The sequence below is a fragment of the Doryrhamphus excisus genome, linkage group LG8 (assembly GCF_037039965.1).
Source record: "Doryrhamphus excisus strain RoL-2023G ecotype Guam linkage group LG8, RoL_Dexc_Guam_v1.1, whole genome shotgun sequence".
In the NCBI taxonomy this organism is placed as follows: Eukaryota; Metazoa; Chordata; class Actinopteri; order Syngnathiformes; family Syngnathidae; genus Doryrhamphus; species Doryrhamphus excisus.
In genome coordinates, this window is record NC_136364.1 from 12,996,941 (window position 1) to 13,022,771 (window position 25,831).

General features: G+C 42.3%; 1 protein-coding gene and 1 long non-coding RNA gene across 3 annotated transcripts in view; one reads left to right on the forward strand and one right to left on the reverse strand.

Annotated features, from left to right (window-relative positions):
- The window catches only part of grik4 (glutamate receptor, ionotropic, kainate 4), a 270,511-nt gene that overhangs the window by 122,724 nt on the left and 121,956 nt on the right, over nt 1–25,831 (forward strand). For both annotated transcript variants that reach the window (XM_058079390.2, XM_058079391.2), the window contains exons 4-5: nt 20,156–20,320; nt 24,441–24,538. In XM_058079390.2, coding sequence (XP_057935373.1) covers nt 20,156–20,320; nt 24,441–24,538 — 263 coding nt within the window. The remainder of the gene's footprint in view (nt 1–20,155; nt 20,321–24,440; nt 24,539–25,831) is intronic.
- LOC131134288 (uncharacterized) overlaps nt 24,228–25,831 on the reverse strand; it is a 45,624-nt gene continuing 44,020 nt past the window's right edge. Inside the window, exon 3 of the long non-coding RNA XR_009131376.2 lies at nt 24,228–24,522. This is a non-coding gene — a long non-coding RNA (uncharacterized LOC131134288). The remainder of the gene's footprint in view (nt 24,523–25,831) is intronic.

Below are 25,831 nucleotides of genomic sequence, written 5' to 3' on the forward strand. Positions count from 1 at the left end.
GTATCTGTAAAAGTGTGTGTGTTGTGTTCCTTTATTTTAGGAGCACTTTGTAAACAGCAGACCACATAAAATAACAAAATTAATTAAAACAGCTACATAAACCATCGAAAGGTTGACTCAGGATGTCAGGTCGTATGTCAAGTTTAATTTAAATACTTTGGTTTAGTTTGGTTTAGTTTGCCTACCCCTGCTTTAAAAGATTCCCTGGGTGGAATCTGTCCATCTATGTGATTTATATTGGAAGCAGCATCAAACCCTGATCGGAGCATCCATTGTATTTGTTGGCGTAGGTTGCGGTTGACAATAAACGTCTACTATACAGTATACCATGAAATACGTAGTAGGAGGGTATTCCTGGAGTTAACAGTGGAGTAGAGAGAAGGGTAGAACGCTGCCAGCTGGATTAATAAAAAAAAAAACTATACGTTAACCGTGGCAACATTTTGTGATAAGGCCAAGGGTGTTACAGTTGGCACAGGTAGAGGCGAACAATCAAATGCAGTCCAATGCAATAGTGTTAGCACTTGGTGTATTTTTCTTCCGCCCTCATTGTAGAGTATAGCTCTGTATAAACCCCTTTAAACTTCGAGAAAAGTAGTAGTGAGGCTATCTAATTTATGTCTGCATGCACAGTGCGGCTTTCATTCGCAAACCTCGTCATATCTTTCAGCCGAGGGATTCATTACAGGAGATCTCGATGATGCTCACCACTGCATTTGGGATTGCCGAGCACCGGTTGGCACTGAGGAGTGATAATTACTTGTGTCATATCATCCGCAAAAACCCTCATTCCAAATTTACCGCTCTATTTTGCATAGTCTTTGACGTCTGCAGGATTGTTGGCAACAGTTTTATAGAGGCTGGACGTAAGAGATGTTTTTTTCCCTGCATTTTTTCTATTTTTGAAAACATTGGAGTGTATGCAAATCATCCAAATAATCTTCCTCTGCCTCAAATTGTCACATTTTAACTGCCACACAAGTGTAAAATGAAGTGGAAAACTATGAAACGCACATGCTTAACTTTAACAAAAAGGATAATGTGAAGGTAATTCATGCACCAAATTTGGGTTTGTTTTTTTCTTTTTACAAAAGTGTATTTTTTAAGTCAGTGCAGTACACTTAGGATAAAAAAGAATGCTGTGGCATGACCTTAAAGAGGCGCTTCATGCTGGAAAACCCTCCAATTCTGCAAAGATAAGGGGGCCAACATCCCTCCAGAGCATAGTGAGAGACTCATTGCAAATTCTCACTTGATTGCAGTTGTTACTGCTAAGGGTGGCCCAATCAGTTCTTGGGTTTAGGGGGAAATCACTTTTTACACAGGCCAATATAAGTTTGGATTTTTTCCCTTAATAATGACGTGTTTTTGTCAAAATCTGCATTATGTGTTCAGATGAATGGAAACAGATGATCTGGTGAACAGTCCAGGGTGTACCCCGTCAGGTGGAATACGCTATAGCATACCCCCGCAGCATTAATGATGATAAGCGGCGAAGACGATGGATGGATGGATCTGAAAATTGCGACAAACATGGAAAAAAAAACACCAGCATCAAACACTTTGATAACCAGTGACAATGGTGAGGTGGAATCTTACTGCTTCTGAGTGATTTTGACATACTGTTCCTTTTGTCACATTGACCTTTTATTTAAACAATGCACAACGATGAGCCAATTCAAGAAACAATACAAGCAGTTGAAGTTTGCTAAATACAAGGATGAAGAGTCTTGAACCAGTCATGATGTGCTATATATATCACTATATTGACACTTACTATGGTACCCATTATGGCATTGGATGGTCATATCACCTCGTATTTTGGTACATGACAAAAAATAAAAACATTAAAAAAATAAAGTAAAAAAAAAACTAAAAAACTCAAGTTATATTAGGAAAGCAGGAAGTGAACAAATGTAACAGTTACTGATTGTAAAAGTACCAGATAGAGAGGTAGGATTTAATAAGCTTTGCTTCTTCCTACTCCTTTTGGACATGTGGAACTGTGAACTGATTATGGGATCAATTGTAATCTGATGCATGTTCAAACGAAATAAAACCATTACCATTACATGTCTTCTAAAGTTGACCAGTACCTCAGCAGGCTTGTCATGGCCATATTGTTTGAAATTCCCCTTGTGCTTCTTCTCAGTCGTATTAATAATTTACAATGTTGGACGGCTTACAAGCGGTCCAAAACATAAAAATCACAAGGCACCCCTCACACCATTCTTGATGTTAGTAGCGTCGGCCTCCGTAACCTTTTTTCACAGAGGAATACAGAGGTACATCCCCTTCGGTTTATTTTTATTCAGCGCACATTTGCACCTTCCAACGCTGCATCTCCCAGACAAGGACATCAATTTCCTCTGAGCCAGCGTGAGCTATTGTACCGGGGAGCGTTCCCCTCTCCTCATCCATTACGGTGCATGCGTTGTGGACAGCGCTGCTTTTAAGGGGAATTAGAGGTGGAAGATTTGATTAGTTGTTATTCATGCCAAGGAAACACTTTTTATAATCATCTACAAAGGTTGAATAGAGGCAGCTGGACTCTTCCTGTTTGCTGAGGAGCTTTCATCCAAAAGGCCTCTTCAGTTCTAAAATGTCCACTGTGGAGTTTCCCTGGTGGGTGTGTCCTCAGGGGGTAGTCACGTTAAGGTGCTTCGAACTGTTTAAAGAGCGCCTTTTTTATTTGACATCCATGGTTTCTGTCAATCTATTGGGAATGTCCCCTTCTTTTTGACATGCAAATGAACTGCTGGCCCAGTGCCTGAAGAACGGATCTCCTCAGGGCTGCTTGGTCTCTCCAATGTAGAGGTCATTGCAATCCTCACTTCATAGGTTGGAGATGCATCGATATGTTATGTTATGAGAACATTTTTGACAAACCAGAAGCCCACGGCAACCAAAATGTTTTTTCTCCTGTTTCCATCCTCATGCTTCGATGTGGTGGCCCTTCTTCTCCGGGCGGATTTGGCAAAATCTCAGAAGGATATCCTCAGTTAGAAAGAGCCTTCCTGCCCCTTCTGTCTTTCATTGTCAGCAGTGGGGATCTCTGCTCTGTTATTAAGGGTTCTGATAACGCCTAGCTTGTGTTCTCACGGGTGATGGGGGTGTTGAAACCAGGTAAGCTGATGCTGCTGGCATATGAGTGATTGTAAGTCCATAAATGGAATGTGTACAGTTCCATACAGCAAAGAGCGGTCAATTGCTTCCTTTTTTTCTGGCTTCTAGAAGATTTTGATGATTCAATTTTTGTGGAGGGCTGCATGGCGGACGAGTGGTTAGCGTGCAGACCCCACAGCTAGGAGACCCGAGTTCAGTTCCACCCTCTGCCATCTCTGTGTGGAGTTTGCATGTTCTCCCCGTGCATTTGTGGGTATTCTCCGGTTTCCTCCCACATTCCAAAAACATGCTAGGTTAACTGGCAACTCCAAATTGTCCATAGATATGAATGTGAGTGTGAATGGTTGTTTGTCTATATGTGCCCTGTGATTGGCTGGCGACCAGTCCATGGAGTACCCCACCTCTTGCCCGAAGACAGCTGGGATAGGCTCCAGCACCCCCTGCGACCCTCATGAAGATAAATGGTAGAAAATGAATGAATGAATGAACTTTTTAGCGTGACCTGGATGACTTTTTGTAATCAGGTTTCCATTCCTCACGCCTTTACCGTGCCACACTCCTGTGGAGTGTCCTTAGGTTCACAATCGTCAAGTCCGAGACCACCTCTCGCCACACTCGCCAAACATACCGTGTTTTCGGCATTAAGCGGCCCCAGGCCTGGTGCGATCAACCTTGTATGAGTACACCCTGAAAGTGTTTTTAGTCAGTCTGGTAAGACACAGCAACACGCCCATTCATTATTTCTTTGTTATTTCTAATTAAAAAATATACAAACACTTCAACTGGAGGCAATGACAGTATTTCTACTTGATTTCAGCGATTTATCAATTTTAATTAGACTGAACAAAAAGTAAATGACAAGCAATGCCTCACAACAGGATTGTACTGCAATTGTTCCGCCACAAATTGCACCTGTAATGGCTAGAATTAGAGAACCGCAGGATGTTCTTTGTTGTTTTTTCTTTGTTTTCTTTTTCTCACATCAGCCTCAAAGAAGCTGTGAGACTGTGAGCTCTTTGTTATTCTTCCTTATTTTGTATTTTTGTCACAGTCATTTCTTGAAGTGTACTCTCTGACAACAATGTGATGAACTATTTTTGCAGTGGAACTACTATGGGTTTTTTTTTCCATATGACAGCACAGCAGCTTCACACTTTGTGACCGTGTTTAAGAAGCCACACTACGATCTCTGCCTTAGTGGCAGCATATTTCAGCACATAACAATCGTATGGTGCAGAGGTGCATTATTTCATATTCCCCATTCCATCGCATTTTCTTCTGCTGATCCGGGTCTACGTCGCCAGGCAGGAGTCTCAGTTGGGAAGCCCTGACTTCCCTATCTGGGAAGACTATCAGGCCACGTCGTCCAGGTCCACCGGGGATAACGTTGGTATCTGCCAGGAGGGGCTGGACGAAGTAGCGAGAGAGAGCGAAGTCTAGGCTTCCCTGCGTAGGCTGCTGCCCCCGTGACCTGACCTTGGAAGTAGAAGAAGATGGATGGACGGATGGATGGATGGAATGATGGACTGTCCTGTGGCTTTAACACATACCGGATCAGGATCATGGCTTGCTGTTACACCCCTATTATTTGGTAGTTTTTTACATTATTTCATGGCAGCAAAAAGTTGTCCTTGCCTCCAGCAGAACCTCTGGCAACACGGATGCCTGTACATACATATTCTCCCCCCCACTACCCCCACCCACCTGAGACTGATCCACATACTTATCTGGAACTTTTCCTGCTGTTTTTTCCCCAACTTTATTCTTGTGTTGTTTGGGCAATTTAGGGATGGTGATTTATGGAGGATAATGCATTTTTATGAGTATGAAATCAGTACAGTTGTCAATTATCCATATTATCCATAATGCTGTCCCACTGGTTTGCATGCATACTAACTCCCGCATGACCCGCATTAAAAGAGAAAGAGATGAAGTGTTTGCTGCCCAAGTGCACCTCAACCCGGTGTGTGTGTGTGTGTGTGCCTTGTAAACCAGGGATATCCAAAGCATGGCCCACGGGCCATTTGTAGAAAACATTTTTTTATCGGCCCGTGAAAAGCACATTGTAAAAACCGATGAAGGCTGTAGTCACCTCCAACAATGCAGTTCTAGTTTTGCATTGGCTGAATCCATTAGTGTCACGATTAAACAGGACACACTAGAAAGGAGACACAAGTTTCAAAGAAAAAGCATCTTTTGATGGCACATATTGTTATTATAAGACAGTATCTGATCACACTCTTTGTCATCACTTTGTAAGCATCTAACAGTAGTTGCTTGTGCTGATGTGGTCACCGGCAAGCAATGGGACTTGAATGACTTTGGCCATCTTGGGTTGCGACAGACCTTTGTATAGTCATAGTATTTCTTTGTAATTTGACAGGGCAGAATGCCTGTGGGGTTGAAGAGTCAGGGGAAAGGGCCCTGCAGGCAGACAGCCCGAGGGCTTGGAAGTGTCCAGCCTAAGAAGCTCTGGTGTAGTCTGGGAGAAACAAGTGCGTAGAGAATGTCACCAATGCTAGAGACAAGGATGGGATTTAGCAGACAAATGAGGCTTGTGGCAACGGTCTCAGGCTTGTGGTTCACTAGATAGAAAGATAGTTTGGTCCTGGTCTACTAAGATCCCAAATAACAAACAAAATCGTGTGGGCAAACGTACAAATTGCACAGTGGGCATGTTGCGAGTGATCGGCTATGATTGCATGTACAATTTTCAACTTTTACAAAAGAGGTGGTACAGAAGACCCTTATGACTAAAACAAAGAGGAGGAACCGCACCTCGCCCGGATGTGGGATAGTGGGAGGGGCTCGCATTCGAGCGCCTGGTGGTCCGGCCTTCACCTGTGGAGCCCGGCTGGGCCCAGCCCGAAGAAGCCACACGGGATCTCCCCTTTGTAGACCAACCACCTACGGGGGCAAGCATAAGGGTCTGGTGCATTGTGCGTTGTGTGGCGGTCAAGGGTGGGTGCCTAGCGACCTGGTCTTTAGCGGCCAAATCTGGTTCTTGGGACATGGCCCGGACGCCTCCCTGGTGAGGTGTTCCGGGCATGCCCAGCTGGGAAAAGGCCCTGGGGCAGACCTAGGACACGCTGGAGGGATTATGTCTCACAGCTGGCCTGGGAACGCCTTGGTGTCCTCCCGGTGGAGCTGGAGGAGGTGGCCGGGGACCGGGAAGTCTGGGCTTCCCTACTGAGACTGATGCTCCCGTGACCCGGACCCGGATAAGCGCAGGAAAATGGATGGATGGACTAAAGAGGTGCAGACAGCCCTATTTAAATTCAGATTTTGCATATGCACCTGGCTGACACCTTGGAATTTGTGAGACAAGGTAGCTGTCACAGATAGATCAGGTCTGATACAAACAAAAGACAATGGTGAACTCCAGCAGACACATCATAATAATGCTATATTAGTCTCTTTAATATACCATTTAACACCTGTTAAATGATGACATGCATCATTTATTAGGTCATGATATTCATGAGAACATGTAGAAAATGTACTTACATAGCGTTATTTACATTACTTAGACAACAAGGGCTGCAGAGGGAGGGAGCTAAATGATTCCATATGCATCTTGCAGTATTTTGCACTTTCTAGTAATCTGCATATATTCTGTATATTCATGAAGGCAAACAGCGAGTGCTGTTTTGTTCTGTGCATCAATACATCAGCTTTATGGACGCTATCAAGTTTGCAAGTGTTTTTACTGTAAATTCCGATGTAAAAGTCTGAGGCCTGGCCGCCGGCTTCTTCTGGCTCCCATTGGTGGAAAGAGACAGCATTGGCATGCCATCCATTCATTTCTTATGCTGTTTGTCCTCTAATTAAATGTTTTGTTCAAAATGGAAAAACATAAAAATGTTTTTTTTCCCAATATAAACTCATATTGGTACATGTTTGTATATTTATTAGGTATACCTTTTTTTGTTGTGTGATGGATTTCGACAACACGATGAGTCAGACCGTTATATTGAGTATGACCTCTTGGAATTCCCATTGGGTTGACAAGCTCATCGTAAATCCTTTCGTAATCCTTTCATGATCGGCTCCTGTCAAATAAAGAGCCGCCTGGTCCTCTTGGACTCGTGTGCACCACAATAAGACATTTTATGAAATGTCATTGTCACATTTTATAAATGCGATGGGTGTGGCTTATACACCTGAATTGACAATGTACACACAAACCAAAAGCGGACCAGGTCCACACTTTGGTACTAAACATCCACACTAGTATTTTTGTAATTGGACCACAGGATGTGCAATAAAGAACACAAATTTCATAATCAAGCGGACCGAGACCCATCACTTCAGCGGTCTCGGTCTGCTTGCTTTGTGCACACCCGGGTCCGAATGATCATGTTCACACTTGACCACACGAACCATACTGGCAGAGAGAATACACCAGCGTTTGTTTCAGCCAAACCAAACATGACAAGTGCACGCACCCTTCTTCTTTCAGCCTCTCCCGTGAGGGTTTGCCACTGCCAGTTTCTAACATGCATGGCTTAGTTTTTACGCTGAGTGCCCTTCTTTACTATTTATCCAGGCTTTGGAAGTGGAGCTTTGCAGTGGCTGGGTGTTAGGACTGTGAAGCGCATACGGGGTAGCTGCTTGTACCACTACAGTACCCCCAATAAATGCTAAATATAGTCTCTAGATATTGTTGATGTAGAAAGAACGGAATCCAATCATAGGACACCGTAGATCAGATAAACGCAGATGTAATTAAACAGACTTTTAGGACAGGGCCTGTAGGACACAGCAGTAGTCGTTTAGCCGTGTATAAACAGGATGGCTATTTTCACTGTGCAGCCAGCTGTGTTATTAACTCACTCCACACTGAATCAATTGACAGCTCTGCCGCTATGCACCTGCCTTGCACCTGTGAGTCTTCCAGGCTTGATTTCCTTTCCACTTTTGGCCCCTCCATTCTCCTCACCGCCGGTGCATCCCCCACCCTGAGTGTCCACGGTGAGTGGATGATTGTCCCACTTGTATTTTTCCTATCTCCTTACCTCAGATTACAGCGTGCAATCCTGCTGAGAAACGCTTTGGATTATTGTCCGCTCCCAGTTGTCCTCTCCTGTCCTTTGCTCTGGCGGCTTTGCTCACCTTATCACTGTTTACACATTCCAGCAGGGGGGGTCCCATACAGATAGTCCATTCACTGGTCCTTTTAGAAGTCCAATTACAGCAACATGTTTACTTTTTGGCTTGTTGCTCGCAGAGACTAAAAACCAATGAAAACTTCTCTATCCAATGTTTCCTACAACGGTCGCATCAGTGGTCTGAAAAAATCACAGCTGTGGCTGTAGGCAGTCTCCTGACATAATCCTTTTTTCTATTAAATCCACAAGGTGGGAGTAACTGGATTTGAGGTCTATCTTATCAGTCCCTGCATATGCTAGGCTGTTGGTGTAAAAGTCAAATGCGCCATACCTGCGGTGCAGTCAACGCTTGCTACATTGTGGTTCGAACAATGCACCCTCGCTCTATCTCCGATTTTCAAAAAATGTTTGTAAATAGGTTATTTCATGTCTACAGGGCACTAACAATGGTAAGGAAATGTATTTAGAAAGTCATAAATAAGTTTTTAATGCTCAAACTACCAAAGTATTCTGTATGTTAATATTAAATCTTACATTGCGTGGATTCACTTATCACGGTTGGAACTGGAACCAATTAACCAATTAATTGTTTACAATTACACTACCGCTCAAAAGTTTGGGATCACTTAGAATTTTTTTTTGTCCAGTCTGAGATATGGCTTTTTCTTGGCAATCCTGCCATGAAGTCCAGCATCCTGAGGTCGCCGCTTCACTGTTGATACTGACACTGGTGTTTGATGGCTACTATTTAGTGCAGCTGCCCGGTGACAACCTGTGAGGCGTCTTAAACTACACACTCTCAGATATTTGTCTTCTTGCACAGTTGTGCATCATTTTTCTGTCCTTGTTAGACCCAGTTTGTACTGCTCTCAGCATGGTAAGAGATTTTAGTTTTAGTTTACATTTTTAGATGGCTTTTCTAATCATCTATTAGCCTTATAAAATGATGAACTTGGATTAGCAGCCATACCAGGAGATTGATGCAGAGGACTGACAAAAATGCAAAAATGTTTTTGAAAATCATATGATTCATTTTAATTGTTTGTGAAATGGATAAAAATGTTTGTGAAATGCATGAAAATGTTTTTTTTTTTTTTGGAAAACAAAGAAATTTGCAAGTGATCCCAAGCTTTTGAGTTGTAGTGTAATTGTAGTATTAATTGTAGCTGAGCATTTGGCTCCTTCCCAGTATTGCAACATTGGCATTGTGCAACATAGACCACCAGATGGACTTTTTTTTTTTAACTTTAATCATCATTAAAGTTAAAGAATGACATTCTCCGAAATAATAGCCCCTCACCAATTATTGCCTGCTTCAAATTAACACCCTGTCCTCTTTGCAGTTTAGGTAAATTACTGCCATAATAAGGGCGTTACGGTATTCACACTCGGGTTCGTCTGTGATGTCTTCAGCTGTTTACTCTGTAGTTCTTTGCTAACTAACACAGTTACGCCACAAGTCCTTCCCTTTTTTTGGGCACGGCTGCAAAGAACATGCAGCATAGCCAAAGAAAGTCGCAAGTGGTAGCATGTTGATGAAATAGGTATTGAATTCAAGTAATAACTCCGAGCTAAACATGAAGGATGGATCTCACTGTCTCACGTTATCAATAATGACGTCTTCAACAAAGGTATAAGTGACTTTAAATGTTCCTTTATCCTTCCTTTCCTCATTTATATGCATTTTGAAGTGTTTTCTACAATTCTCTGCAACAAATGAGTTGGATTTACATTATTTCTGATGGTAAAATTCATTCAGTTAGAGTTGGAACTTCTGGATTGGATTGATCACGCTTACCAATGTTCCACTGCGTTATTTATGAAGTTATCAATAACCTTACAAGACTGCTTCTATAAGAAATATCCAGTGTGACATCATGAGATGAGTGGGCTCCTGCTTGTGAAATGATGATTATGATGACCACTGGATGCAGGCACATATTGCCACGCTGTCATTGTCATCAATTCTTTCTTTGTCTTCCCCGCGGATTATTGAGCAAAGCTGTGGGAACTTTGGCTTCCCCTGGATACATCTCTTAGTCCCTACCTGTCATCTTTCCTCCTTCCTCTCCCTCTCGCTGCATATACAGTAGGTCTTAAATCCATATCTCACTGATATCATCCTTGATCTTTGCAAAAGCACTTTTATTCTCTTGAGAGAGAGAGAGGCCGATTTTCCCCTTAACTCACTTTAACGCAATTTCTCACACTCTGTCATTCACGTCAGGTAGATAAGTGGTACTCGTCAGTACCACTTTGTCCAACTTAGGTGATTTCCTTTTTTGATGTATGATCCTACCAACACCAGACTGTCTGTCTTTGTTTGTCGCCCCCACCAACAGTCAAGGCTATAGAAAAAGACTCATACATAGATATACAGTGGTTGTCCCTTTGTCATTCATTCATTCATTCATTTTCTTCACAAGGGTTGTGGGGGTGCTGGAGCCTATCCCAGCTGTCTTTGGGCGAGACGCATGGTACACCCTGGACTGGTGGTCAGCCAATCACAGGGCACATATAGACAAACAACCATTCACACTCACATTCATACCTATGGACAATTTGGAGTCGCCAATTAACCTAGCATGTTTTTGGAATGTGGGAGGAAATTGGAGTACCCGGAGAAAACCCACGTATGCACAGGGAGAACCTGCAAACTCCACACATAGATGGCCGAGAGTGGGTTTGAACTCCTGTCTTCTAGCTGTGAGGTCTGCGCGCTAACCACTCGTCCGCCGTGCAGCCCCCTTTCCTGAGTTCTTATTTCTTATTTTGTTGCATATTTGATGCACCCCCCCCCCCCCAGGTACTTGTATGTGTGAACCACTTCCACACGCTCACACCAGCTGACCAAGGTCCTCTTCTTCAGGTTCTTTGATGGTCTTTGTCAATTGTATTTCCAGGGTAACATTCATGCTGCATATGGTCAAAGTGGGGACCCTGCAGTGCATCCCAGTGTGTGCTCTCCAAGCCCAACTCTATCAGAGCCTGCTCAGCCTCAGAGGACCACTCCCTGAATCAGCTTATGGTTATTATATATGTTATATATTATGGTAATTTCCTCCTAATTCCATCACTTTAGGGGTTTAGTGAGATTTGAGCAGGACCAGGTTGTGGTCTGCCCTCCCCAGTGCAGGCAGCGGGGTGACACGGTTTCCTTTTAAAATTCTTAGCTTAAGCCAAGCTGTCAGAATCCATCCAGGCCTTCACTGCACTTCACTCATTTGCCGTGACCCGCATAAACATTTGCCTTCCATATTTATCCCTTTTCCGATTTCTTTATTGCCATACTTTCCTCCCTCTTAACCTTTCCCCCCTCCCCCTCAAACCGCCTGCTGTTTTCCCTTGACCTTCCTGACAATGACATGCCTCTATCTGGAGGCCCGGGCCTGGAGACGGAGATAGGCTGACTGACAGGTAATGACACCCAGTGAGGGCACAAATTCCCCAAGGCTTTCTTTTTGTATTTTTTATTTTGCCTTCCTGCCAGCCAATAACTTATTCCTGGGCCCCACTCTGGATTCTCAGCTACAACTACATCATCACCATGGCTATTTCCTCATAATTGATGAGATTATCCTTGTGCCACACTCTGCACGCCACTTCATTTTGTTTTTCAGCCACCATTTGTTGATTGCAACCAGCCTGCCCTGATTTATTTCTGGGATTTATAACTCCTCGTGTCCCCATATTGGTCCTCGTAATGCTCTTTCAGTGTTTCATTGATTCAAAGTTTCATTTCTCTTTATTAATTCTTTGTATGTGTGTGTGTTTATTACAAGCTTTCCTCCTTTCATTTTGGTGGGAAGGATAATTAGTCAAAAAGTGTTCATTCTGTGGATTCAAGACTAAATAAGCGATTGCTGTAATGTCGATTAGAATGTAATATTGTCCACTTTTAGACAAATCGGTTCAAGAAGGCAGGCTTTGGCATCATTGGGTCCTAAGTGACAGACAATGTTGTCTGTTTGTTTGGGGACTTGAGATTCATGAAAGCAGTTAGTTGTTCAATAGTAGCAGGTGGAGCTGCCATGTACATTGATTCACATTAGGGGCGTAATGTATATGCAATTAGATTTTCCCATGCGGAACATTTGGGACGGAACAGGAGTGAACGCAGTGAGTGATGGACAGGAAGTGTAACAGCCTCAGGCCAAGAGAGGCAGAAAACAAATAATCATAACATTAAAGAAATATTAATGTTTATCCATTCAACTGTATTTTTTCTATCTATCCAGCCATACTCTTCCACTTATCTGAGGTCAAGGCTTCTTCATGCAGGCATTCCCATGCAGGCCAGTTGAGAGACATGGTCTCTCCAACATCTCCTGCATCTTCTCAAAGGCCTCCTGCCTGTTGGGCGTGCCCACAACACCTCCCCAGGGAAGCGTCAGCGAGGCATCCCGACCAGATGCCTGAGCCGCCTCATTAAATCAGCTTGCACAAAAATGGTGTGCACCTCCTCCAGAGAGAGATGCCCTTAACTGCCCATATGGATACAACATACTATAAATAAGATGGAATGGGGGGGTAGACAGGACAGGATGATTGGCAAAGGAGGCGGGACAGGAGAGGGAACAACAGTATGGGAGGGGAGGGAAAACAGACAATTCCAAACTAAGCTTCTATAGGGGAGTGCAGTGTGGGACAAGTAAGCACATTATACAGCATGAACACGAATGCATCATGGGGTAGGGGGAGGGCATGGGATGGTCCCAGCTGCATTATTCTGCTAAATGCAACACTGGCATGGAGACAGGAGTTCAGAACGTTAATTCAAATGTGTAAAATGCTACACATGGTACAATGCTACAGTATGTACTGTACATCTGTCGGCAATGGAACAGTCCGTTTCTGGTGACCATCCCGCCGCGGTGTGACCGTGAAGCTTCCATTGAACCACATCCTCCAGCTGCCTTTGCATGACAACCATTGCTCCCTCACATCACTGCCCTCACCGCCCATTATCAGCCTTTTTTTCCTTCTGAAATTGAAATGTTTGCCAGCAGCTGCGGAAGGCGATTAGTAACTATGAGGACATCAGGATCTGCAGGGTTGCTCTGGGCTCGGCTGATAGAGAGGAACGTGAGAAGAAGGCTGATACACTCCAGCAATGATAAAGCAAACAAATGATGGGATTGTATTTTGTATGGCTTTTGTATTGTCCTTTACTCAGGTAAGGCGGTAGAGTGGGCGCCCCATCGCCATCGGGACGGCTCAATTCTGCATGACCTGACTTATTTTGGAAAAGGCTAGCCAGCGGGTTTGATGTGACACTCATTTAGACCGCCATCGTCATTTAGCTCTTTGGCATGGGTTTGTTTTATTTTGTGTTTTCTGCACAACAGAACACTGATGGACCTTATTTAGGACTAAGAACTCATCAATGAATCAGTGGCGTGCATGTCTCGATGGATAACTGTCATTCATAGTTTTAAATGAATCATTGCCGTTTGGTACGTCCCTCATGTGGCCCACAGACTCGAGGTTTGATACAGTATGGTTGTGATACCCGCCTTTATACCTGACAAGCAAGTTAGCAAACGAAGTGAATTGGTAAATATACAACTTCAGGCATATGACTGACTAGGATACAATTTTTTTGCTGGAATGTGACCCTGGTATCCGATCTACTGCAGTTTGAATGCTCAGATTGCATATATTTGACTCATATGTCATTGAAAGATTTGTTCGACATTTCTCGCATCAGTCTCACCACTCTCGCTTCTGACATCCACCCACACGCTCCTCGGAACAGACATGGCAGAAAGTTCTCCATGAACTGCCTCAGCAATATCCTTGCCCTGTTCCTTCCTCATCTTCTATGCGGAAAACATTTGTTGGAATATGTTCACTCCTGTTGACTCCACAAACGTGCTGAGGAAAGCACAAACTGGGGACAGTGTTTATTTCGTTAAAAACACAAACTGGGGACAGTGTTTATTTCGTTAAAAACACTGTGGTGAGTGTCAGGGTTTGTGTATACACGTCACTTCCTTAGCCAAAACTCTTAGCTTTTGGCTAATGTAATGAACTGCATACACACGACACATTGGAAAAACCAACTGCCTTGATGCTCTGTCGTCTCCAAATTGGAGACCGGTGATGGTATATTCTCTGTATCTCCTCATCCTCCTTGAGAACAAATGAACAGTAAAAATATCCCACAGCCAGATTTTAACAACAACTTTGTTAATTATTCGTTGTATAAATGGTCACCAGAGCCCATGATGTCAAAGGTGCCGTCAATAAAATTAGAAAGTCCAGCAGCTTCCATTATACTATATCTATGGAAGCCCGTTTCCACCACTGTGAGGAACCTTGTGAGGAAAAAGCGGTAGAAAATGAATGAACATCTCGTAATTTCAGCTTTGTATCTCGTTATTTTGAGTTATTATGACTTTCTCTCATAATTTCGATTTTCTTATCTCAAAATTTTGACTTTTTATCTCGTAATTTTGACTTTTTATCTCGTTATGACTTTCCCTTGCATAATTTCAACTTTCTTATCTCAAAATTTTTACTTTTTATCTCCTTATTTCGACTTTTTATCTCGTTATTATGACTTTCTCTCTCATAATTTTGATTTTCTCATCTTAAAATTTCAAATTTTTATCTTGTTATTTCAACGTTCTATCTCATAATTTCGACTTCCCATTGGGATATTTTTTTTTCAGTGGCGGAAATTAGCTTTCACATATATCTGCTCGAGTATACCCAACTTTTCAAAAATGAGTCGTTCAAAAAGGTTACCGTTTTAATGATTCCATTTCAAACTCTGTTCAGCAGCACCACCACACATATGCACAGCCATGTACGCTTATTACAATCCACAATACTGCCAGTGACCTTTGCAAGATAAAGCAGCCAATTTGAATCACAAGTCAATGACAGAACTTGAAAGGAATGGAGGCATGTCACGGCTGAAGGAAAATCTGAAATATTCATTTAAATCAATGGCCTTGTGGACAAAAATGCACAGTATGAAAGTAAAAGTCAGCAGAATAGAGATGCTCCCTGAGGACAGACTTCCACGGTGAAGTCTGCGACCTTGATGTGTTCTTTTCGTTGCGACCTTTGGGCACACAGTGCCAGAATGTACTGTACACGTAAGTATTCATGTAGGATAAAGTGGAGTGGTACTCTTGTGTAAGACTATGGGGGGTCTAACGTTCCACTACCAGAGGCTGCGGTTTTTGGAAGAGTCTGGGTGAGGTCAGGCTACATCACATATTTCACAAAAAAGGGTTTCTAGTATTCCAAAATACCCCAAATATAAATATATTGCTCCATCATGGTTTGAATATCGCCTCCACACTTTACTTAGACGTTTGTCTAAAGTGAATTAATAAATGATGGTTGAATACCATTGTTGAATACGACCTATTATTAGTCAAATATGGTCCATTATTAGTAAAAAATAATAATATTTAAGCAAATTGTGTATATATTGCTGGCCTAATTAATAATTTTTGAAGCAATAATATGGTTAAATAAATAAATTCCCAAGATGTGATACTGTATGTAGTATAATACAGTATCTGTGGCTTGTTGTGTGTGGCCTAAGAAGTTGACTTTTTTTTGCTGAGTGTTAGCATGGTTAGCATTGTGGCAAGTGTGGGTGACTGGTGTGAGTTGTGGCCGACAGCAGCTCCTGTTTATGGCATTACAGTAGCATTCCACACTGCTCCACTAGGTAACTCAGTAACGTTTAATTGATGAGAGATTAGCCACCACAGGAAGTACGCTGTCAATGCTAATGTTATGTCTCATTTATGCATAAAATGTCATATATATAATTATTATGTCTTTAATATTGGATAATACCAGTGCAAAAGTGATTATAGGGGTGTTATTTCATTTCCTGATCTCTAATAGTGTTAAAAAAAACATATTTAGAATGTTGTAAACAGTGTTTCTGTGCTCTAGCTTCAGAAATATTATACTTATTGAAAAGAAATTCCACTTTATGGAAATTTGCTGATCGCCAATTAACCAATTAACTACACTGTTTCCTTTCAGATCGTAGAACCTTCTCACTTTTCTGACAAGTTGTGTAAATAGGCACAACTTTATGTTTATGCTGTATCATACTTTAACAGTATATTGGCTTTTTTTTTGTAAAAAGTGTTAGATTTCTACATCACTGCCTTCAGCGGAAATGTATTCTCGAGTCTCAATTACCTGATGCATGAGGTACGGTCCACGAAGCTAATAAAACCGGTGAGAGCCCAAATACAGCCAATGGTAACCAATGCTTTTGAATAAAACATGAATGAAAAAACCAATTCAAATGAAAGCCGTGTCAAATGACTTCAACGTCCAAATTCGTCTAAAGCATCTCACGTCCCCTGCCGCCCATTTCCTCCATCAGGTTGCTCTTTTCCCACCATCAACACCCAGAATCACATTTCCATGAAATACACCATAGGATACTTCTTCTGATATATATTTAACATTTGCACAGAGCTGTAACAACTCGGATATTAGACAATTACTCCAAAGAATAATGACTTGTGTCAAATTAAGAATGAGGTTGCAATATGAGGAATATTCTCATTATAGCCAATATAATACGAGGAAAAACAACATCATTTAGTAGCATAAATTGAAATCAAAGAATATGCATCTTTTAAGCTTTAATATGACAATTAAATCAATGAATGAAATTTAGATTTTTGAGAAATGAGGTTGCACAAACATTAAGAGAATAAAGTCAAAATAGTTTGGGAATGAAGTCCTTATTATGAGAGGATATTTTACAAATACAAGGTGGAAATGTGTTGGGAAAACATGGAAAAATTGAAAGGATTTACGAAATAAGGTCAAAATATTAAGTGACAGGGCTGTCCCTGAGGCATCCTTGAGGGCAGAACAGGAAGTGACAACTCCTGTCCTGCGGAACATGACTTTTTCACCGATATCAGAAAGCTGAGAAGCAGTTTTTATTTGTACTACAACAATATCAAAGTGGCCTTGTTCCCTTTTGTTTTTTTCAGTATGTAGCCCATGATGGAAAACATTTGGAGACCCCAGCACGATGTACTGTACATAGCTACGGGTGGTTTTGGCATCCCACCCGCACGCCTGTGAAGGAAGCCATGAGCCCAACCAGGGTTTTCCTTGTCCAACTGAACCCCAATAAAGCCAACCAAACCAGGATTTTCCTTTTTCCTTTTCCAACTGAACCCCAATAAAGCCAACCAAACCAGGATTTTCCTTTGCCAACTGAACCCCAGTAAAGACAACCAAACCAGGATTTTCCTTTGCCAACTGAACCCCAGTAAAGACAACCAAACCAGGGTTTTCCTTTTCCAACTGAACCCCAGTAAAGCCAAAAGCTCAAACAGGGTTTTCCTTTTCCAACTGAACCCCAGTGAAGCCAATCAAACCAGGGTTTTCCTTTCCAACTGAACCCCAGTGAAGCCAACCAAACCAACGTTTCCTTTTCCAACTGAACCCCAGTAAAGCCAACCAAAACAGGGTTTTTCTTTTCCAGCAGAACCCCAGCAAAGCCAACCAAACCAGGGTTTTCTTTCTCAACTGAACCCCACTGAAGCCAACCAAATCAAGGTTTCCTTTTCCAACTGAACCCCAGTACAGCCAAAAGCCCAACCAGGGTTTACCTTTTCAACTGAACCCCAGTAAAGCCAAGCAAACTCTTCTGCTTGGAGGGACAAAACATTGCTGTGCATAAAATGTACTCAAATGGCGTTATTGTAATTGCACCGCACACCGCAATAAAAGCTCCCAGTCTGCCTCGCTCAACTATTATTGCAGATGAAAAAGTTGATTTGCTTAATAGTTTGGTGCCGTTTAATGCTCAGAGGGTGTTCCGTAGCGAATCAGCCAGGCGTGCATGTTTACAAAAGGATCACATCTGTGAGGGAGGCTAATAGACCTCCTAAGATCACTTTCTCCAGCTTTGTGCTCTCGCAGGAATCCTCTTTTTTTTCATGCCTGCCATCTCTGAGATTTTCTTCCACGGTCCACAGCCTCAGCACACCTCCCGGCGACGCATTGATTGGTTTGGATCAAGCACCGGCTTGTGTTTTCACCGTAGTGGAATCACTCTTCCTTGTTTGCTAGCTGTCATGTATTGACCGACCTAAAATGTCACATCCTGTGTGACCCGAGAACATCAGATTTAGAAGTTTCATTTAACAGACATACGCCTACTTGTCTTACGGCTCGGCTACGCGTATTCGGACATGTGCAATGTGCTATGTTGTGACGGAGCCTCGCTGCAGGGGATGATATCACACCTTTTGTTCTTGTCAAGGATATTTAGCACTAATGAGGTGGAAGAAACAGGCGGTAAATTAAAGGCAACAGTAGCAGACATGGAGAGGGAAGAAGGCGGTTAGGCAATGATGGTAATATTTGCTATGAGCACATATCATAATGCAACACGGCATCACTGTGTGTTCATAACAACATGTGAGTATTACTGAAGGTGTAGCGATACATGTATTTGTAAGTACCAGAAAGTTTCGGTACCGGAGAATGACGTACCAAGTTCCCATATAAAGAACTCATGTGTCTACTTTTTCAAACAAATCCAGTAAAGCCCAGCTTTCGGCCGGCAAGAGTCATGGCTTGCGATGGCGCCAAGGAGCAGCCAGATCTTGAAAACCCTCCTTAGCTACATTTTCCTCACGAAAAAAAAAAAAAACGACCTCCACCAGCTAGCATATTTTACCAATCGTGGTCTCAGAGGAGGCCGTACGAAATATAAAAAAAAACATTCTTCTCTGCCGGTCGAGGCACATACACACATACGGCCGATGCAGTCTCAAGGCCCAATCACAACTTAGCGTTGATAAGTTGATAATACGCAAAACACAGCTTTTTCTCAAAAGAAACTTTTCTTATGATTGAAGCTTTCCCCTTAACTGTACCCAGAAATGAAGCCTTAAAACCGAGGTATCTACCGTAACCTGGTAACACTGTATATGCCGCACTGTTATATCCCTAAAGAGTAGACATGACATTCAATTCCGTTCCTATTTATTGTGCTTCATCTACCATGACAACAATTGTACATGTTGTCTGCTAAAGGTCACATTTTAGAAGTTTACTATTGAGAAAGTAAAACGTTTGTTTGTTATTGTTTTGATATTGTACGCCAAGGTATTTTGTGTACTGGACACACACTTTATCACACTGACTGAAATTGGTTGTAATTTGTAACAAACCTCAATACCTCCGCATGGCCCAACATTCATTTGCTTGTCTTTAAATTTGATGAATTGATGCAATTTTTTGCTGTAAGAGCTGAGCCGAGTCCTGAAACCTGATAGTTTTGTGTTGCGTACAAACAGTATACAGTACTATAAACAAGAAGGGGGGGGGGTGTTCTGTGGGATACATCATGGTCATCTACTGTACTCCAGGTGACTCCAGGATGCACCACTTCCTACAACTTGTATCCTCAAACAGGGGTTTCCAAAGTGTGGCATCGTGAGCCTACCCTCCTTTGCCCCCAAAAACCTTCTGCAGGGCTTCTGCTCACTCCGCGTAATTGCTCACTATATGCTTCATTTTGCCTGTTAATTAGTTCATTTTCTTTATTTTTCCCATGGTGCTGCACCTTCCCTGAAGTCCCCTGGTGCCCCCCAGGGGAGGCCTTTCCCACACTCCTCTGGCCTACTATAATAGAAGCCGACATGCCGCGATGGACTCAGATATTGTTATCAGATATTTACCATAAAATGCTTTTAAATGCTTCAACAAGAAAAACATGCACAGAATCGGTGGACTTAAAGAGCCACATTAGCGGGGATGGCGGGGGGGCTATTGTATTGTAGTTCTGCAGAAGACATCAATTATACAAAAGGAGGATAATGATCACCGGTCTTTGTCGTCCGCACTCAATGTCTTCTGATCCACCTCCTTCTTTATGTTCTTGTGTTCAGCTGCCATCCTTGATGACCCGATGGAGTGCAGCCGAGGGGAGCGTCTGGCCATCACACTGGCCAAAGACAGCATCAACAGGAGCAGCAATCGCTCCACCACGGGCAAGCTGGAGGTGGATATCTTTGAGCTGCTTCGAGACAGCGAATACGAGATGGGGGAAACAAGTGAGTAACTGAGTCCTTGAGTCCATCAACTGACATCTTTAGACTCTTAGTGGCTACACTTCACATTTCACTAACCATTTTATTACAGTACACTGTGCTATACTGTGTTATACCGTGTTATGCGGCAGGAGTATAAAAATAAAACATGGATATACTTAAAAGTAGGCAATGTACGTATATGGTCTTAGCATATAGTTACAAATGACCCTGAACACACCTCTACGTTCCTCGGACTAAGACTTCTGGCTTGATCTATCGCTACACTCTTATTGTTTTTATTTATTTATTTTTATATCTTGACCCAAGCGGAGCCTGGGTTCCGTCCAAGGTTTCTTTCCCAGAGAGAATTGTCCTTGCCTTCGTCGACACGTGCTCGCTCGTGTGGGGTCTCGGTTGGTTCGCCATTTCACTCGTGACCTTCATGTGTCAAGTGCCATGAGATAACCTCTATTAGTCCTACATTTATTTTGTCTACATACACTATTTCAATGCATTGAACATGAAAAGATACCATTAGCATTTGGATTCTGAATGATATCAATATTAGCTCAGGAGTTATTCACAAAAATCACATTTTCCGTATTGGCGGGTTTCTTGTGGATTTAGCTTTATAGCTACATTTGTTGGCACACTCCAGATTCCACCCTCTCTTGGCTATCTAGAATGGTGTTTGTTGCGTGTTTATGGCTTCATTTGTTTCATTCCTTCAATGAAAATTCCAACGGTCCACTATTTTTTTCATATTATGGAATATTGTATGCACAAATGCCAAAAGTGGTCCTATCTCGCAATGTTAAAGTTTGGCCTTTGATAGATGAGACACCGCCGACATTCTCCGAGTTGATATGTTTATGTATATATCTTCATCCAAATGTATCTGAAATCAATATCACATGACTCGGGCGTATGCATGACATGTGCTTGCTGTAATCTGCTATGATGCATTTGCGTGGATTGATTTTTCACATGAGTCCTTGCTACTATCACCGACACCATTAATGGAAAGGCATGCTTCACCTGCTCCTGGAACAACTGCATCATTAATTCTGCTTAACATGGTCAACCTCCCTAAACGTGTGCTTCCTCTTCCTCTCCCGCTGGAACTGTACATCCGGGTGTTTTTTCTAAGACGGTTGGTGTGCCTGCATTGTCTGTTGTCCACTTTGCAAATGTTTTGAGTGTGACAGTGTGTGCAATTAGAGGGAGAAACTGGATTAGGGATGGATGAGTGGCCGCAGTTAGGTAGGAAATGTCACGGAGGGAACACTACCTGATTGAAAAAGTCTCAGGCACCTTCCCCCAACCAGATTATCTTTCATTCCGCTATGTACAGTATCCTAAATTGGTTCCTCTTTGGGGAATTTCCCGCAAGAAACACATGACAAGACTGCATCGTACATCATGACGCAAACACATACTATAGCTTTAGCGCACCTTTGTGTTTCAGAGCAATTACGCAAAATTGGCTTTTTAATGACGTACTAACAGTAATTTATCACTGGAGCCTGTTTATGGGCTCAGAATGAGAGAAAAATCTATCATCTTCCTCACTTTGGAGAGAAGAGGCGCTCAAACGGTCGATTTTGGAGTTTGGGTTTTCATTACGTTGTAAAGGAAAAACACTCTTTCTGATGGACAGGATGCCGCCTATGATCTCTGGTCCGCCCCCAATTAGATGAGCCCACCCTATGTACTGTACTGTATATATACATATATACTGTATTTTCCGGACTATAAGTCGCACTTTTCTTCATAGGTTGGCTGTTCCTGCAACTTATACTCCAGAGCGACTTATAAATGAAAAATATATTTATGTTACATAAACACGACACTTTTTCTATTTATGTTTATTTTTTGTGTAGCCGAATAAGCATTGTGTTAGCATATCTTACACCTATTCAGCCTGTTCTCTATTCTTTTATTGTTAGAACTTGCCTTCCAAGAGGAAGTAATGTCTGTTTAGGTCAGGTAGTTTGGAAAATAAATTACCCACAAATAATGCGACTTATACTCCAGTGCGACTTATGTATGTTTTTTTCTACCTAGTTATGCATTTTTGGCCTTGTGCAACTTATACTCCAGAGCGACTTATAGTCCAGAAAATACGGTATATATAACAGGCTTTGCTACACTGGGGTGCAGAGTTACAGTGCATATATAAAAAGTCGTTAAAGTGCACAATAGCGCCTCTTGGAGCCAAAACTGTCTGAATTCCATCATAAAGGTACGATTTTGGTCAACACGCTTCCAATAAGCTGTTCTGAGACCTTTGAGACTTATTTGGCATTGTTAAAAAATACGACAATATTTGACCTTAAATACGTAAGAATTAGCACAAAATGCTTTGGCTCAGTTGCTCACTTGTTTCTTTTTCGATTTCTGTCCGAGAGCTTTCTCATGGAGCCAGAAAATGTTGTGGGGACTGCACACTCTCAAAACGTGTTTCGTGTGTCATTATCACTCTGCCCGCCCCACCTTGCTCATCCATCCTGAAGAGCGCTGAGCTGCGGGTTGCCGACCACTGCTCTCATCCAACTCATTACAACCCACTAAACATTCCAAGGTTCCAATAGCTCGTATTGATCCCTGGAAAGTCGATGTCCAGGTACGAAATGGATGGCGGCTATCGTGATGGACATTGACGGGACGCAGTTAATACATAAAATGGACACACGTATGTGCGGATAGAAATGTGTCTCCATCAGCCTCTTAACCTGCTGCCATGAAAACAGGTGCACTGCAAATGTGTGACTAAGGGATTACTTATTCATCATTAGATTCACTGCCTCTGAACGCAGCACACAGGCCTGAAACGGCCTGAAACGGCCTGAAATGCGTACACGGAGCTGGTTGATGCTTCACGCCGATTCCAGTAACCAACGTCATACTACACACACACGTTCTTTTCTTTGTTTTTTTTTATTTGTGTTGGTCTTGCTTCATTGGCCATTGAGGTTTAATGAGGAACCAGGGATTATAAAAACAGCAAGAAATTCTAATATATATATATATATGTGTGTGTGTATTATGGTGTGGATAGACAAATGAAATCACATTCACTGTATTGAAGAATAGAAAGTGTGTGTGAGTTCAAATAGTTAAGATTGTGGCTAATGGTTGAATTAAGCTGCTGTTGTTATCACAGCCCATTCCTGCTTTTTACGGCCTTTCCTGCGCCTTTTATTGTGTTTGTCCATCACACCTCCTTGATGCTGGAACTTGTATCAACCATTAAGAGTTCTCTCTATTTGTGCGTAAAAATTGTTGAAAACATTAAAAAAAAAAAAATTTTAAAACTATAACAAGATTAACCATATGCCACAACATTATTATCTAGGTTTCATGCAAAAAAACACTCCCTGTTGTTTTGCAAGGCACAAATATTAAAGTAAGGATATTTTAACCATTATTTCCCTCAATAAATACATTTCTTTATTCATTCCCTATGCTGATTATCCTCACTAGAGTCAAGGGGGTGTGCTGGAGCCTATCCCAGCTGACGATGGGTGAGAGGCCGGGTACACCCTGGACTGGTAGCCAGCCAATGGCATGGCACATATAGACAAACACAAGTTAGAGTTGCCAATTAACCTAACAAGTATGTTATGGGAATTTCGGAGGAAGCAGGAGAACCCGGAGGAAACTCCATAAATGATTTTAATCATGTAGAAGCAAAAAACAAAAAAATCAGCTTTTCTCACAGAAACGTGGGTGCACCACTCACGAAAATTGGCCACGTTGGGCTATGGAAATAGACGTCTCTGTCCCATAAACCCTCGTTAGAGGTGGAGCCGATGATCAGAAAGCCTCCTGTTAACCATTTGGTGGTTTGATCTGGTTTCCATCAGTCCTGGTCCGACACCCAGGCCGGAGATAGGAAGATGAAACTACGTGTGGTTAATAATTCATTAGAAAGTATGAGGTGTATTTATTCCAAGTGAAAGGTCTTGGAATTGTGCCTTATCTCTTTGTTATCAACAAGCACAAATATATTGCACTACATATCCAAAACAGAATGGAAAATATTGCATTCCTAAAAAGTTTAGGAACGGAATCCCGAGGACCCCCAAGATGTAGTAGCTTCCTGAGAGTGTATCAACCTTATTTTTTGTTCTTTCAGTGTGCCAGATCATGTCCAAAGGAGTGGTGGCAGTCCTTGGTCCCTCTGCTAGCCCGGCCTCCAACTCCATCATCAGCAATATCTGCGGGGAAAAGGAGGTAAGTTGCCATTAAAAAGGAATGTTCATTGTTGAGGTTTTGTCGTTTGTGTTTTTCCAAAGGCCTCACTGGCCTTTTCTTGCAATGTCTGAGGTATCCATGTTGACAGAAACATAAAGCCATGTGAGAACAATTAGGACACCCCAAGATGTCACGTGACTGTAAATGACCTTTGTGGTGCACCCCATGTGTGAGTGTTTTGGAAGACATGCTGGCATACATGGATTACAGACGTTCTCAAAGTTGTAGAATGATTAAAGAAATGGTCAATGGCTTAGGAGAAATGAGTTGCTACGTCTTGTCCATGCTTCTGCAACATTTTGATTGATGGCAGCCATGTTTTTCAACCAATCTTTCACAACCTTGTGCTTGTCAGTCCCCTAAAGGTGTGTAACAAATTTTGTGGTGATTGGGCTGAACCCCCCCGAAGTTACAGTCGAGCGCATTTAACAATGCAACTTTAACAATGCAAACATGAGGTGCATTTGTCAGGATAAATAACAGCACAGGCCGATTTTCGATGGAAATTTCGAACACGAAGTCCACTGCTTTCCTCTCAATTTGTGATCAGCAAAGTGAACTGAATTGTCCTTGTAATCAATGTTGTAATGGTTGTGTAACCTACAAGCGTAGCTAATGAATTTGTACGAAGAAGGCGTGCTCTGTGAAATTGGCTATTTTGCTATTTTGGGTTCATTTTGTCCGGCCTCGTTTTTCATTTCATTCATTCCACTTAAGCGCTGCCTTCACTGGCTCTGAACATCAAGTGAGTGAGCGAGCTTGGATTCATAAACATCAGTTAGTGGGAAAGCATCCACAGCAAATCATCATATTCCACCGATTATTGGGATATGTTCATGAAACAAAAATCGAATATAAAGCAGCAAGGATGACACAAACTGGAAAATAACGCCATGAATAATCAATGGGTGCCAACTCTGAAGCCGGTGAACGTGGAGAAGTCCTCGAAGGAAGCTGAGAGAATGTGGCGTCATTGCCCTATGCTAAAAATGAACCCTGCGTCCTCCTTCTGCAGCTGCTGGCTTAAAAACGCTGAATTGTAAATCCACTCCAGGTGAGCCTCCTGGAGCCGCCTCTCGCCAGTAATCAGGTCATAGCAGGGTTACTCAGCTACATAGTGTAGTTTCTTATTGTGCTTATTGTACTTCCATTTTAAACAAAGCTGCTTTAGTATACTTTGCCAGCAAGATGGCTAACACAGATAATGTCCATCACAGCGGTATTTCATGTCATGAAAACAAAAGATGATGCTTAGGGGCCAAATAAAAAGCT